The following is a 12,593-nucleotide window of genomic DNA, read 5'->3' as shown; positions in this document are numbered from 1 at the left end:
CAACTGTACCTTGCCTGTATTTACGCTGTTTTGGATTCGGATAGCTCCGAGGATTTTTTTTTCCGCATGCTTCTGGCTACCTGTTCACTTCTTGAACTCCACCATCACCGACCACAGGAACCGCCTGATTGTTCCACCGGTCTCTGCAACATCACCAGTGCGAGTCGTCGTAAACTGTGTTCTACCTGTGCCGAGTAGTGTAAAAAATGGCTCTGAGCACTATGGGACTTAACAGCTATGGTCATCAGTCCCCTAGAACTTAGAACTACTTAAACCTAACTAACCTAAGGACATCACACAACACCCAGTCATCACGAGGCAGAGAAAATCACTGACCCCGCCGGGAATCGAACCCGGGAACCCGGGCGCTGGAAACGAGAACGCTACCGCACGACCACGAGCTGCGGACCGAGTAGTGTAGAGGAGTGCTTATTTGAAGGTGTTACCGATTTATGGTTCGGAGATTTAGCGATGTACCGTGACCCATGAAGTTTTTCTTTCACTGCGTGCAACACAAGCGCGTTTCCAGTGAGCGACTGTGCAGTGCACTTGCACTTTTGTCGGTTTTGTGGAACAACAATGCTGTTTAAGGGGGTATACATATGCTTGTCAGGAAGAGACCTGTGTCTAATTGAGGTGACGTTAGCTAACTGGAAGCAGTATTCAATAAAAGTGACGGACCAGGCGAAGTTTAACTGAAACAAACAAGTTCCGTTTGTTTCCTTGGAAACCTGTGTGATTTGGAGAATGCTACGATTTACCGCCAAGAGCTGGAGATAAAATTTCTCTATTGAAGAACCAGTTTCAATCTGTGAACGATCATCAGGATCATAGAAGCATCATGGGCGATATAAAATCAATGGCGCCAGATAATAAAATCAGTGAAATCGTCGCTGTTATCAAAAAATGGTTCAAATGCCTCTGAGCACTATGGGACTTAACATCTGAGGCCATCAGTCCCCTAGAACTAAGAACTACTTAAACCTAACTAACCTAAGGACATCACACACATCCATGCCCGAGGCAGGATTCGAACCTGCGACCGTAGCGGTCGCGCGGCTCCAGACTGAAGCGCCTAGAACCGCTCTCACTGTTATCACATTGTAATATTACATCGCCAGACATAAAATGTACAAGACTTTTCTTTTGACCAGTTGACTTTGAACTGTATTCCTGATTTGATTTGGTTTGTACAGACTATCGTCGGAAGTTGATCAGAGGCAACTGTTATCAGTGTATGTCATCCGTCCCAGTGGTCGGACTTCGCAGTCCTGAAATCACGCCAATAATCGCTTCCGTGTAAACTCGAGCAGCAGTACGTCGCGTAATTCGTCTCGCGCGCCGCAATTCGCGTATCTTAATCATACCGTCGTCGACGAGCTATAAAAACCTCCAACATTCCTTTGTTCTTTGCGCTTTGATTTAATTATACTTTTTTGGTGTTTCGAATATCTGTTGTTTTAGAGGAATCGTTATATTAACGCAGCAGTGAATAAAAAGGTTAGCCCTGAATTTCTTCGTTACTGAAAATAAAAGTTTAAAAAAATTTCCCGAAATTAGATGTTTTTCGAGAGCAGTTCTGTGTCTTTTTAACATATTTTTATTAGGTCTCTTTCTTGTCTGTCTCTCCATTCAGTACAAAGTTTGCAGCTTCCTGATAAGCTTAAGTCCTGATATTTTAAACACAGCTTGTACGTGGATGATAATGCAATATTAACACCCTAACTTCTCGGTCTGTTGGCTAGAGCTGGGGAGGATCTGAAGAAGGCTGATAACACTTGGTATCTTGGCTGTCCTGCCAGACCAGCATATTGTGCGGGTAGTATCAGGACGCATTCCAGGCATATGTCCATGGATGTGTACATCACTAAAGCGGCAACAAAAAGCTAGTGTGTGTGTGTGTGTGTGTGTGTGTGTGTGTGTGTGTGTGTGTGTGTGTGTAAATAATTAATTAAGAACAAATGTCATACCATCAACATGTTAAAATACATTGTGGAATTTCATACACACAATACTAAAAAGCAGAAAATAATTATTTAAATAAAAATAAATGTTTAATATAAAACATTTTTATATCAGACTAAAAACTATAAAATAATTTCTCCTAATCCCATGCAGAGTCCTGATATCATACGGACAGTCCTGAAAATTTGTGCTTGAGAATTTTTAATAGCTATGACAGTACTTGTAAGATTTATGATGAAAAACATGGAGAACATGCAACAGATAATAGTTAGGAGGTGAACTATTCATGCATCAACTATGTGTTGCATACATCCTGTGTTTTTTGTTCTAAATCTGACAAGCATTGTCACACCTATTAAAAATTCACAAGCAGATATTTTAAAAATAATACGTATGGGGTTAAGAATTTGTATGCAGCTACAAGAAATCATTTTATAGTGTTTAATCCAATTTAAAAGCACATTATATTAAATATGTAATTTTCTTCAAATAATTACTCATTTCAAGTTGTTCTGGCAAAGCATGACCAAATTCCCTACTTCCTCATTTTTGTAACTGATATAGGCCTCCTGTCTAGATACTGGATATTGTTTACATTGTACTGTAAATTCTGAAAACATTATTCCCATGTGAGCAATGACTCCCACTTATATGTTACTCTTCCTGTACCATAGACGTGTGAGGACTGTCAATTGTGTGTTTCAGATCAGTGTGGAAAATGCCGTGCAGGGACACGGAGGCTCAATCTGAACAAGTACTGCCGCAGGGACTATGGTAAGTACCAAAAACAGTTCACTAAGTCTGTAGCTTATCTTACAAGGAATATTCACTGCAGTAGGAATAACTTCCTCTTACTTGCCATTTTCTTTGCTTACAGTTAGCCACAGTGAAAATGTGCGAATTTAGCTACACACATCATACAATTAGTGGACAATGTGATGTATAAATTCAATTATGTACATCATCATACAATGGTCGATGATGCAATTTGAGCATCTAGATGTAGTAGTTAGTAAGTTATAGTTACATGACTGTCATGGGATGAACAAGAGCATTTGATGCACTTTCTGCCATCACTTCTTCAGCCCTACAGCTGTTAGAGGACATTGTTGCCCACTGTCCCTCCTTGCTTCCACAGATTTCAATTTTGATATATCATCCATTAGATCTTCCATCCACCTTAACCTTGGTTGTTCGTTAGGTCAGCTAGAATATAACGTTTTCCTCATTATCTTCTGCCATCCACCTCAGTAGCCAAACGGTCAACGTGACAAACCCTCACACGAGGGATCCAGGTTTGAGTCCCGGTACTGCCAGGGCTTTTTCCTTGGTGGGATGACTGGACTGGGGTGCACACAGCCTCATGAAGCTAGTGGCAAGAGCTACATGATTGAGATGTAGTGGCTCAAAGGTCAAAATGTCAATCAGTGTGTTGTGCTGACCCCATTCCCCTTCATATCACATCCAATGATGAATGACAAGGATGACACAGTGGCCGGTCAACTATCATGTGGTCTTCTGGGCCTAAGTGGGGATTTCCTTCCTTCAATTATCTTCTGTCAACTGTCATTCTCTGCAATTGTCGTAAGCATTGTCTGGTGAATAGAATGAACAGTCTAATGAACACACTTTATAGACTGAGAGTAAACTGAAAAAAAAAAGAAAAATAAAGTAATGAGGAGTAGCAGAAATGAAGCAAGGAGGAAGTAAAAAGCAGGCTAGCATAGGCGAACAGAAGCCTGCTGCTATCAAACATAGGCCTTAATTTGAGGAGGAAACTTCTGAGAATGTGTGGTTGGAGCACACCATTGTGTGGACAGTGGAAAAACATAATAGATGTGGTGCTACAGAAGAATGTTTAAAATTAGGTGACCTGATAGGATAAGGAATGAAGTGGTTATCAATAGAATCGATGGAGAAAGGAACATATAGAAAACACTGACAAGAAGAAGGCGCTGGATGGCAAGACAAGTTTCAAGACACTGGGGATTAGTCTCCCTGGTACTAGAGCAAACTCTAGAGGGTAAAAACTGCAGGGGGAAGGTAGGACTGAAATACATCCAACAAATAATTGAGGGTGCAGGGTGCAAGTGCTATGCTGAGATACACTAAGATAGATGTAGGGGAATAATGGACAAAGTTTAAGCAGATTGTAAATTGCAGTCTGGAGAGTTACGTGCTTAGTAAGTTGATAAAAGAATGAAGAGAACCATGGTTCAATGATGAAATTTGGAAGGTGCTGCAGAAACAGAGACTGTTGCAGTCTCGTTCAAAAGAGAATGCACAAATGACAACAAGCTGGGGTTAGTAGAGATTCGTGTGTCTGTTGTATGTGCAAAGCATACAACACCTACCACTGTTGCACCTTAGCAAAATATCTGGCAGAGAACTGAGAAAACTCTGGTCCTATGTAAGATTGCTAAGCGGGTCTAAGGCTTCCATTCAGTTTCTTGTTGATCAGCTCTGGAGTGGCAGTTGAAGATAGCAAAACAGTAGCCAAAGTTTTAAATTTCACATTCAAGAAATTGTTTACAGAGGAGACTTGTACAAACATACAATCACTGGACCATCAGGCAGAATCATGTATGGACAACGTAATAATAAGTATCCCTGGTGTAGAGAAACAATGAAAGTTTTGAAAGCAAATAATTCACCAGGTCTGGGTGGAATCCCAATTTGATTTTACAATGGGTATCCTATGGCATTAGCCCTTTACCTAGCCTGCATTTGTCATGAACCTCTCGTCCAGCAAAAAGTCCCAAGTGACTGGCAAAAAGTGCAGTTGACTCCGGTGTATAAGAATGGTAAAAGAACAGTCCTGCAAAATTACAAACCAATATCCCTAACTTCGGTTTGTTGCAGAATCTTTGAACACATGTCCACGAATCAACTTGGTTTTAGAAAGCACTGTTTTTGCAAAACTCAGCTTGCCCTTTTCTCACATGATATACTGTGAACTATGGATGAAGAGCGACAGGCGGATGTTATATTTCTAGATTTGGAGATGATGTTTGACGCTGTGCCCCATAGCATGCTGTTAATTAAGGTACTACTGTATTAGTTCACAGACATGTGAGTGGCTTGAAGACTTCTTAAGAAACGGAACCCCGTAAGTTGTCCTCAAGGGCAAGCATTCATCAGACACGAGTATCGTCAGGAGTGCCCCAGGATAGTATGATAGGACCCTTGTTGTTCTCTATATACATAAATAATTTGGTAGACAGGGTGGGCAGCAATCCACAGTTGTTTGCTGATGACACTGTGGTATACAGTAAGGTGTCGAAATTGAGTGACTGTAGGAAGATAAAATGATTTAGACAAAATTTCTAGTTGGTGTGATGAATGGTAGCTAGCTCCAAATGTGGAAAAATGTAAGTTAATGCAGATGAGTTGGAAGAACAAATCTGTAATGTTAGGATACAGTATTACTAGTTTCATGATTGACAGAGACAAGCCGTTTGAATATCTGGTCATGATGTTGCAAAGCGATACAAAATGGAACAAACATGTGAGAACTGTGGTAGGGAAGGCGAATTGTCTGCTTCAGTTTATTGGGATAATTTTAGGAAAGAGTGGTTCACCTGTAAAGGAGAGCAGATACAGGTCACTGATGCAACATATTCTTGAGTACTGCTTAATTGTGCGGGATCTGTACTGGTTCGATTGAAGGAAGACACTGAAGCAATGCAGAGGCAGGTTGCTAGATTTGTTACCATTAGGTTCAAATAACATGTAAGTATTAGAGATGCTTTGGGAACTCAACTGGGAATCCTTGGAGGGAAGGTAACATTCTTTTTAAGAAACGCTATTGAGAAAATTTAGAGAACCAGTAATTGAAGCTAACTGCCAAACGATTCTACTGTCACCAACATGTATTGCGCATAAGGACTACAAAATATAAGATACAAGAAATTAGGGCTCATACGTAGGCTTGTAGACAGTCATTGTCCCTTGCTGTATTTGTGAGGACAATGGAGGGCACACTGAGGCACAGAGTATATCGCAAGCCTACACATACAGACAGGTATCTGCACTCCAATCCTACCACCACCCAGCGCAGAACAACTCGGTCATCCGTTCTTAGGCAATCCGTGCCCAGTGCCTAAGTGATGCTCAAAACAAAACACCTTAGCTTAAAAGGCTACGCATGATGTTTCTAGCCAATGGTTACAGCCATAAGTCGATCCACATAGCCTTGTCAACGAACACAAGAAAGCGAGATAAGCAAGAAATAGATAAACTGCAGCCAACAGTCCACTTACCTTACATGAAAAATGTTACCTTCACCAGGTTGGGGTGCAGCCTGTCTTCTACAGTAGTCGCAGGATCCAGGACGTGCTAGGCTCCACTAAGGACAAGGTGGATGCTTTACACACAGCAGGCATGTACAAGGCACAATGCGAATGCGGAGAGGCATACATCGGCGAGACTGGCAGGCCAATAGCAATCCGCATTCGGGAACATGAGTGTTATATTCGTCTAGGGCAACACAACAAATTTGCTGTGGCAGAACATCAGCAAGACTGCAGAAAAGAAATAAAATTCAGCGAAGCCTGTGTGTAGGTCAAGCAGGCGGTTATGACAAAGTGCAAAATCAGAGACGCCATCGAAATACTTAAACATCCTAATCACATGAATAGACAGGATGGACTCAGGCTTGCCCCATCTTGGCTGCCAGCAATCAGAGCTCAGCAGACCGCACTGTCAACACGAGGCACGAGCACTACCGGTGAGTAACTGCTGCCGTGCAGCCGACATCCAGCATTTGGTAAACAGCAACCGACTTCTCATTCGACGGTGACCACCAATCGTGGCACATACCACAAGAGCCAATAGACAACGAAGGTTACATTCTCCCTCCTCTGTGATAACCAATTAAAATAAAGTTCCCTCTCCTTCTTCTTTAAGTGACCAATGAAACAAAGTATCTTTTAAAATTATGACCTAATGGCATGCGCAGTGAACAGTAAAAACGAAATATAGGGAACACTGCATAGCTATAATGCACCAGTAGACCCAGAAGAAGGCCGCTGCAACTCTGGCCGAAACGTTGGTTTTTCTCCAGCAGCAGTAGTTTTATACATTATGATGCAGTACCATACCCAGAAAACTTCTACGTTTCACTGTTCCTCCAAACCCTTGTCATGTCTGACAGAATTACAATGCCATTACTCTCTTCTCTTTGAGCTTTAATCTATTTTCCAGATTCGTCTTTAGTTCCCTTTACTTCTTGCTCTTAAAAGTAGTACTCTAGAGCATTGGTCCCTTACCTAGCCTACATTTGTCGTGAATCTCTAATCCAGCAAAAAGTCTCCAGTGACTGGTAAAAAGTGCACGTGACGATGGTGTGTAAGAATGGTAAAAGAATGGTCCCACAAAATTAAAAACCAATATCGCTAACTTTGCTTTGTTGCAGAATCTTTGAACACATTCTCAGTTCAAATACAGTAACTTCCTTGAGACTGGGGATAAGCTACAACCCTGTTTCACTCCCTCCTCAACTAATTCCTCCCCTCTACATCCTAAGACTCTTATTACGGCAGTATAGTTGCAGTACATGTTATAGACAACCACCCACACTCTGCATTTTATGCCTGCTAGTATCATAATTTCAAAGAGATTGCCAGTAATCCAATCAATATCATCAAAAGTTTTTATTGAACTTTAATAGACTACTGAAAATTATTGTTGAATTATGAGCTCAGAGCTCTTTGATAAGCTTTGCGATAAAATAAATAACTGAGGATGCTGGACTGTAAATGTTAAAACTATAGTGGACTACTCAGTGAGGAATGGAGAGATGGATATTGGGAGCTACAATGAGAGACAGAAAATGAAACAAAAAAGGGACCAGAGAATATACTGAAGTGGAAGAGATAGTTACGACTGCAGTGAAAACGAAATCACAGTGCGAAGACCGAGACAATGTCTTTACAGAAGGTATCTAGATGGCATGCAAGAACAACATGGTTGCATAAAGCTAAAGAACATAATGTACAGAAAATGTACAGGAGAGTTTTATTTGGCAGTTGAAGTCAAATGGATTATTATTATTATTATTATTATTATTATTCTTTCTTTTCTCAGACATTATTATTATTATTATTATTATTATTATTATTTGATCATAAAGAATCATTCATATCTAGTCTAGATTGCAAATCACAGTGTAAATAAAATAGCATAAAAAACAGCAGCTCAACAGTACACATTTTAGATTTTTTAGCTGAAGAAAAATGCACAGCATGGTAGGTAGATCGAACAGTCAGAATACTGTCTATTCTCACATATGTTATTATATCTTGGTCTTCTTCTTCATATAATTCTTCTTTAAAAGTTGCATTCTTCTTAGTTTGGGAAAAATGGGAAATGTACTACTGTAATGCAATGAGCCAGTACATTCATATCAACTGCTTTAGGACATTGTTGATCCAGAGCATTTTCAAACAGGACCCCACATGTCTGATGTTGGCATGGTTGAATGTTTTAAAATTCCTTTGCCTAGGAGTCAAAACCTCAAAGAATGCAGTCAGAAAACCCAGTTTGTTGAGATGAACTTTGGAATGCTGGCAGTTGTTCAGTTCATACATATGACAAAGCTAGGCCTGCTAGGGATGATGAGTGTCGACAGTATAGTGAGCTCACGTGTTTGTTAACAAATAAAGTTATCATTTTTAAGAGTGATTGGCCAATCCTATTTCACATCAGAAATTAACTGGAAGTCGTCTCAGGGAATCATCTTTACCTTAAAAAATGTTATGATTTGCTTGTTTTCAACAACACAGAGGTGTTAGTAATGCTCACCCATCCACCTGGAAGTAAATCATGTGCATCACAATCCATATATATTCCCTGATGTTCATATCTTTCTGAATGTACGATGAGCAGTGCACTAACAAAATGCTCATAGGTACATAGTGAGGGTCTGATTCTAAATCTAGCTGTAACATCAGTCTGGTGAATCATTTTGCTTTCAAAGAGCCCAAATATTAACCAATATTATGCAAATGTAAGGTATCAGACTTGCATTCATGAAGTATCAGCTACAGCTAGTTGTTGCTGCGTGTTTTTTCTGTTTTTTTTTTTTTTTTAATTTTTAAAAAAACTGCTTAAGACACATCCTGAGGAAGATATTTCAACAAAGGAACTATTTGTTTTTCTTTCCTCACTGGGGGTAGCATTCTGATTGTAATCACTGATTCATCATGGGACATGTAAATTGAGGCATTTTTCAAACACAAAAAATTCACTACTCAAATAACAAATAACAAACATGCATGTGATCTCTCTCTCTTCTCTCTCTCGTGGCGTTCCTACAGGTTTCACCACATCCCACATATTTGTCACCACCGATTTCTACAGGCTTCCTCAGATTCTTCTATTTCTCATTTCCCCATGGTTTCCTATACCCCCACCTAACCAGGCAACTTTTGGTCTTCCTCTTCTCCTTCTTGCCTGAGGATGGTATATCAAGATCTTCTTAGGTCATCTGTCGTTTACATTGTTTGCATTGTATGTCCATACAAGGCGAGCTGCTGTTCTTCTATTCTGTCTGATATGCTTTCTTGAGTCTGGTTTATTTTCCTTATTGTTATACTTCTTAGATGTTCTTGACAAGATATCCTACATGATGTTTTCAGGTAGTCCAGTTCTACAGCTCTCCATTTGTTTTACATGAACTATGAAATGAAAATTCATGGTTTTAACATAAAAAATGTTCTTCGGCCACTCCCATTTTATGAAACACTGCTTAAAGTCTTTGTTGAATTGCTGGTTACATAAAAAGGTAATTTTTGAGCTTCACTAAAGCAATGTGATTAAAGATAATTGCTGAATAATCAATGAAATTTAATTTTTGCTAGTATCTCCTCTGAAAGTAATCATGTTTCCTATGCAGTATATGATAAAAGCTAATAAAGTGTTCTTATATTGAACAACAGACATTATTTTCCTCTCTCTGGAACTACAGGTCATTCAATAAGTTATGTCCCACATTTTTTTAAAAAAAAGCCATTAAAATACACAGACAAATTTCCTCGTTGGTGCTTCACATTTGATGTTTGTTCTGTGTGCCGGTGAAGTTTCGAACCATTCTGGCAGATGGCACAGCTGTAGTAAGTGTCAAAATGGCGTCTACATATGACTCATGTTACAAGCAGTGTGCTGTTACTGAATCATTGTGTGCAGTGTGTGGTGATATGGTGATGCTGCAATTCCTAGGAGTATGGTTAGGTCATGGGTTATGAAAGTTACAGTCTCAGGAAATGCAGAAAAAAGAGCACCATGATCAGCCATACTCAGGATGCCCTGTCACAGCCACTGCTGTCGACATGCTGAATCGTGCGGATGCCATTCTTCTTGCTTAAAGATTCTGTACAGGGAACACACTTTGAAGATGATGAGAGTGTTAGTTATCCAGTGGAAACATGACTACGCCTGCAGGATAAGAACTTTTACCAGCAGGGAATACATGCTCTTCCACAGCATTGGCATACGACCATAGAATTTGATGGAAACTACTTGGAAAACTAGGACATGGACAAGACATGATGATGTATATTGTCACCAAATTCTGACTCATAACAATAAATATGTTCTGAGAAAAAAAAAGTGGGGCATTGCTTATTGAACAGCCCTCGTATAGTGGTTGCCTCTCTTGGGAAGGAGATATGTAGAATCATAAAGTTTGCAAAGATAACAGCTGAGGATGTAACCGTATTGCACAATAGGTGCCAAAAATAATACACTGAAGCACAGAAAGAAACTGTTATAGTCATGCGTATTCAAATATAGGGATATGAAACAGGCAGAATACAGCAATGCGATCAGCAATGCCTATATAGGACAACAAGTGACTGGTGCAGTTGTTAGATTGGTTACTGCTGCTACAATGGCAGGTTAACAAGATTTAAGTGAGTTTGAACATGGTGTTAAAATCGGCGCATGAGCGATGGGATACAGCACCTCCAAGGTAGCGATGAAGTGTGGATTTTCCCCATATGACCATTTCATCAGTATACCATGAATATCAGGAATCTGGTAAAACATCAAATCTCTGACATCGCTGCGGCTGGAAAAAAATTCTGCAAGAATGGCACCGATGATGACTGAAGAGAATCATTCAACATGTCAGAAGTGCAATCCTTCCACAAATTGCTGCAGATTTCAATGCTGGGCCATCTAGAAGTGTCAGCGTGTGAACTATTCAATGAAACATCATCAATATGGCCTTTTGGAGCTGAAGGCCTACTCGGGTACCCTTGATGACTGCAGAACGCAAAGCTTTATACCTTGCCTGGGCCCATCAACACCAACATTGGACTGTTGATGACTGGAAACGTTTCCTGCTCAGACGAATCTTGTTTCAAATTGTATTGAGCAAATGGACATGTATGTGTATGAAGACCTCATGAATCAGGCAGGCATTTCCTTTGGCTCTTCAGTGTAAATAACTAGGCACTTGAATGATTGGATGAAAATCTGTCCATTGTCATGAAGTGCTTGAAACCACTATCTTAGTAGTTTGCTACAGAGGTGTAGATATAACAGATTTTTCCAAAATAGTTTAGTCTGGTAAATATTAACAGTTAATCATATAGTTGCTATTGCTGTTAAGATGGCCAAGATAAACTGTCTCTGTGAATGAAATGCCATCAAGGTATAGCATATTGTTCACCTATTGACCTAGAAAATGCATAGTTACTGTAATATAAAATATTTTATTCATTTCATTTGGACTAATGCAATGGTAGTAATTGCTTTCTTTGGTTCCAGCTATTCTAGGGAAAGTGCTGGAGCGTGAGACAGTGGAAGATTGGGTGAAGTTCTCTCTGAGCATCCAGTCTGTGTACAAACGTGCAAGGGAGTCACGTCTGCGTAGAGGCAATACCTATCTCTGGGTTCACATGAAAGACCTGGCATGCAAATGTCCCAAAGTCAAAACCAACAAGTAGGTTTCTTTAAACTTAATTTTGTCATGTATATGTGCTTGCATTGAGAGCATCGCGAGCAGAGTAATATAAATTAAGGTAATTTAATACCATTGAATCATTGGATTTTAATAAGTAATGTATATATAAGTAGCAGTGTTGCTTTGTCCCTCAAATAGGTATGAAGCACAATTACCAAACAAGTTTAACATGCAAAGTGTGACTTCTATTGTATTGTATTGTATGGAACTGGGGACCTAGAAACAACAGAGAGGCTTTGTCCCCACTGTAGCCCTCAGTGGTCCACAACAGGCTACAGCAATCCACTCACCCCACCATCACCCCACACTGAACCCAGGGTTATTGTGTGGTTCAGCCCCGGGAGCCAAACTGCATAATAATCCTGGGTTCAGTGTGGGGCGACGGAAGGGTGAAGTGGGTTGCGGTAGTCGTCGTGGGGTTGTGGACCACTGTGGCTGCACTGGGGTCAGAGCCTCTCCATCGTTTCTACGTCCCCGGTTAACATACAATACAATCTTGTGTACAACTGTTTATAGAAGGTGATTAGTATATGTGGGCATAGGGGTAGGGTCATATTTATACTGCTATTAATAATAATAATAATAATAATAATAATAGCAGCAGCAGCAGCAGTAGTAATTATGTCAGTGGCTTGTGCCAGTGGTGGCATTGGTGATG

General features: G+C 40.1%; 1 protein-coding gene across 1 annotated transcript in view; it reads left to right on the top strand.

The window, feature by feature from the left end:
- The window catches only part of LOC126474050 (netrin-3-like), a 442,560-nt gene that overhangs the window by 424,541 nt on the left and 5,426 nt on the right, over positions 1-12,593 (top strand). The window contains exons 4-5 of the mRNA XM_050101461.1: positions 2,671-2,739; positions 11,740-11,914. Coding sequence (XP_049957418.1) covers positions 2,671-2,739; positions 11,740-11,914 — 244 coding nt within the window. The remainder of the gene's footprint in view (positions 1-2,670; positions 2,740-11,739; positions 11,915-12,593) is intronic.

Source organism: Schistocerca serialis, chromosome 4 (assembly GCF_023864345.2).
Source record: "Schistocerca serialis cubense isolate TAMUIC-IGC-003099 chromosome 4, iqSchSeri2.2, whole genome shotgun sequence".
Lineage (NCBI taxonomy): Eukaryota > Metazoa > Arthropoda > Insecta > Orthoptera > Acrididae > Schistocerca > Schistocerca serialis.
The sequence above is the reverse complement of the archived record's forward strand: the minus strand, read 5'-3'. Positions and strand labels throughout refer to the sequence as shown.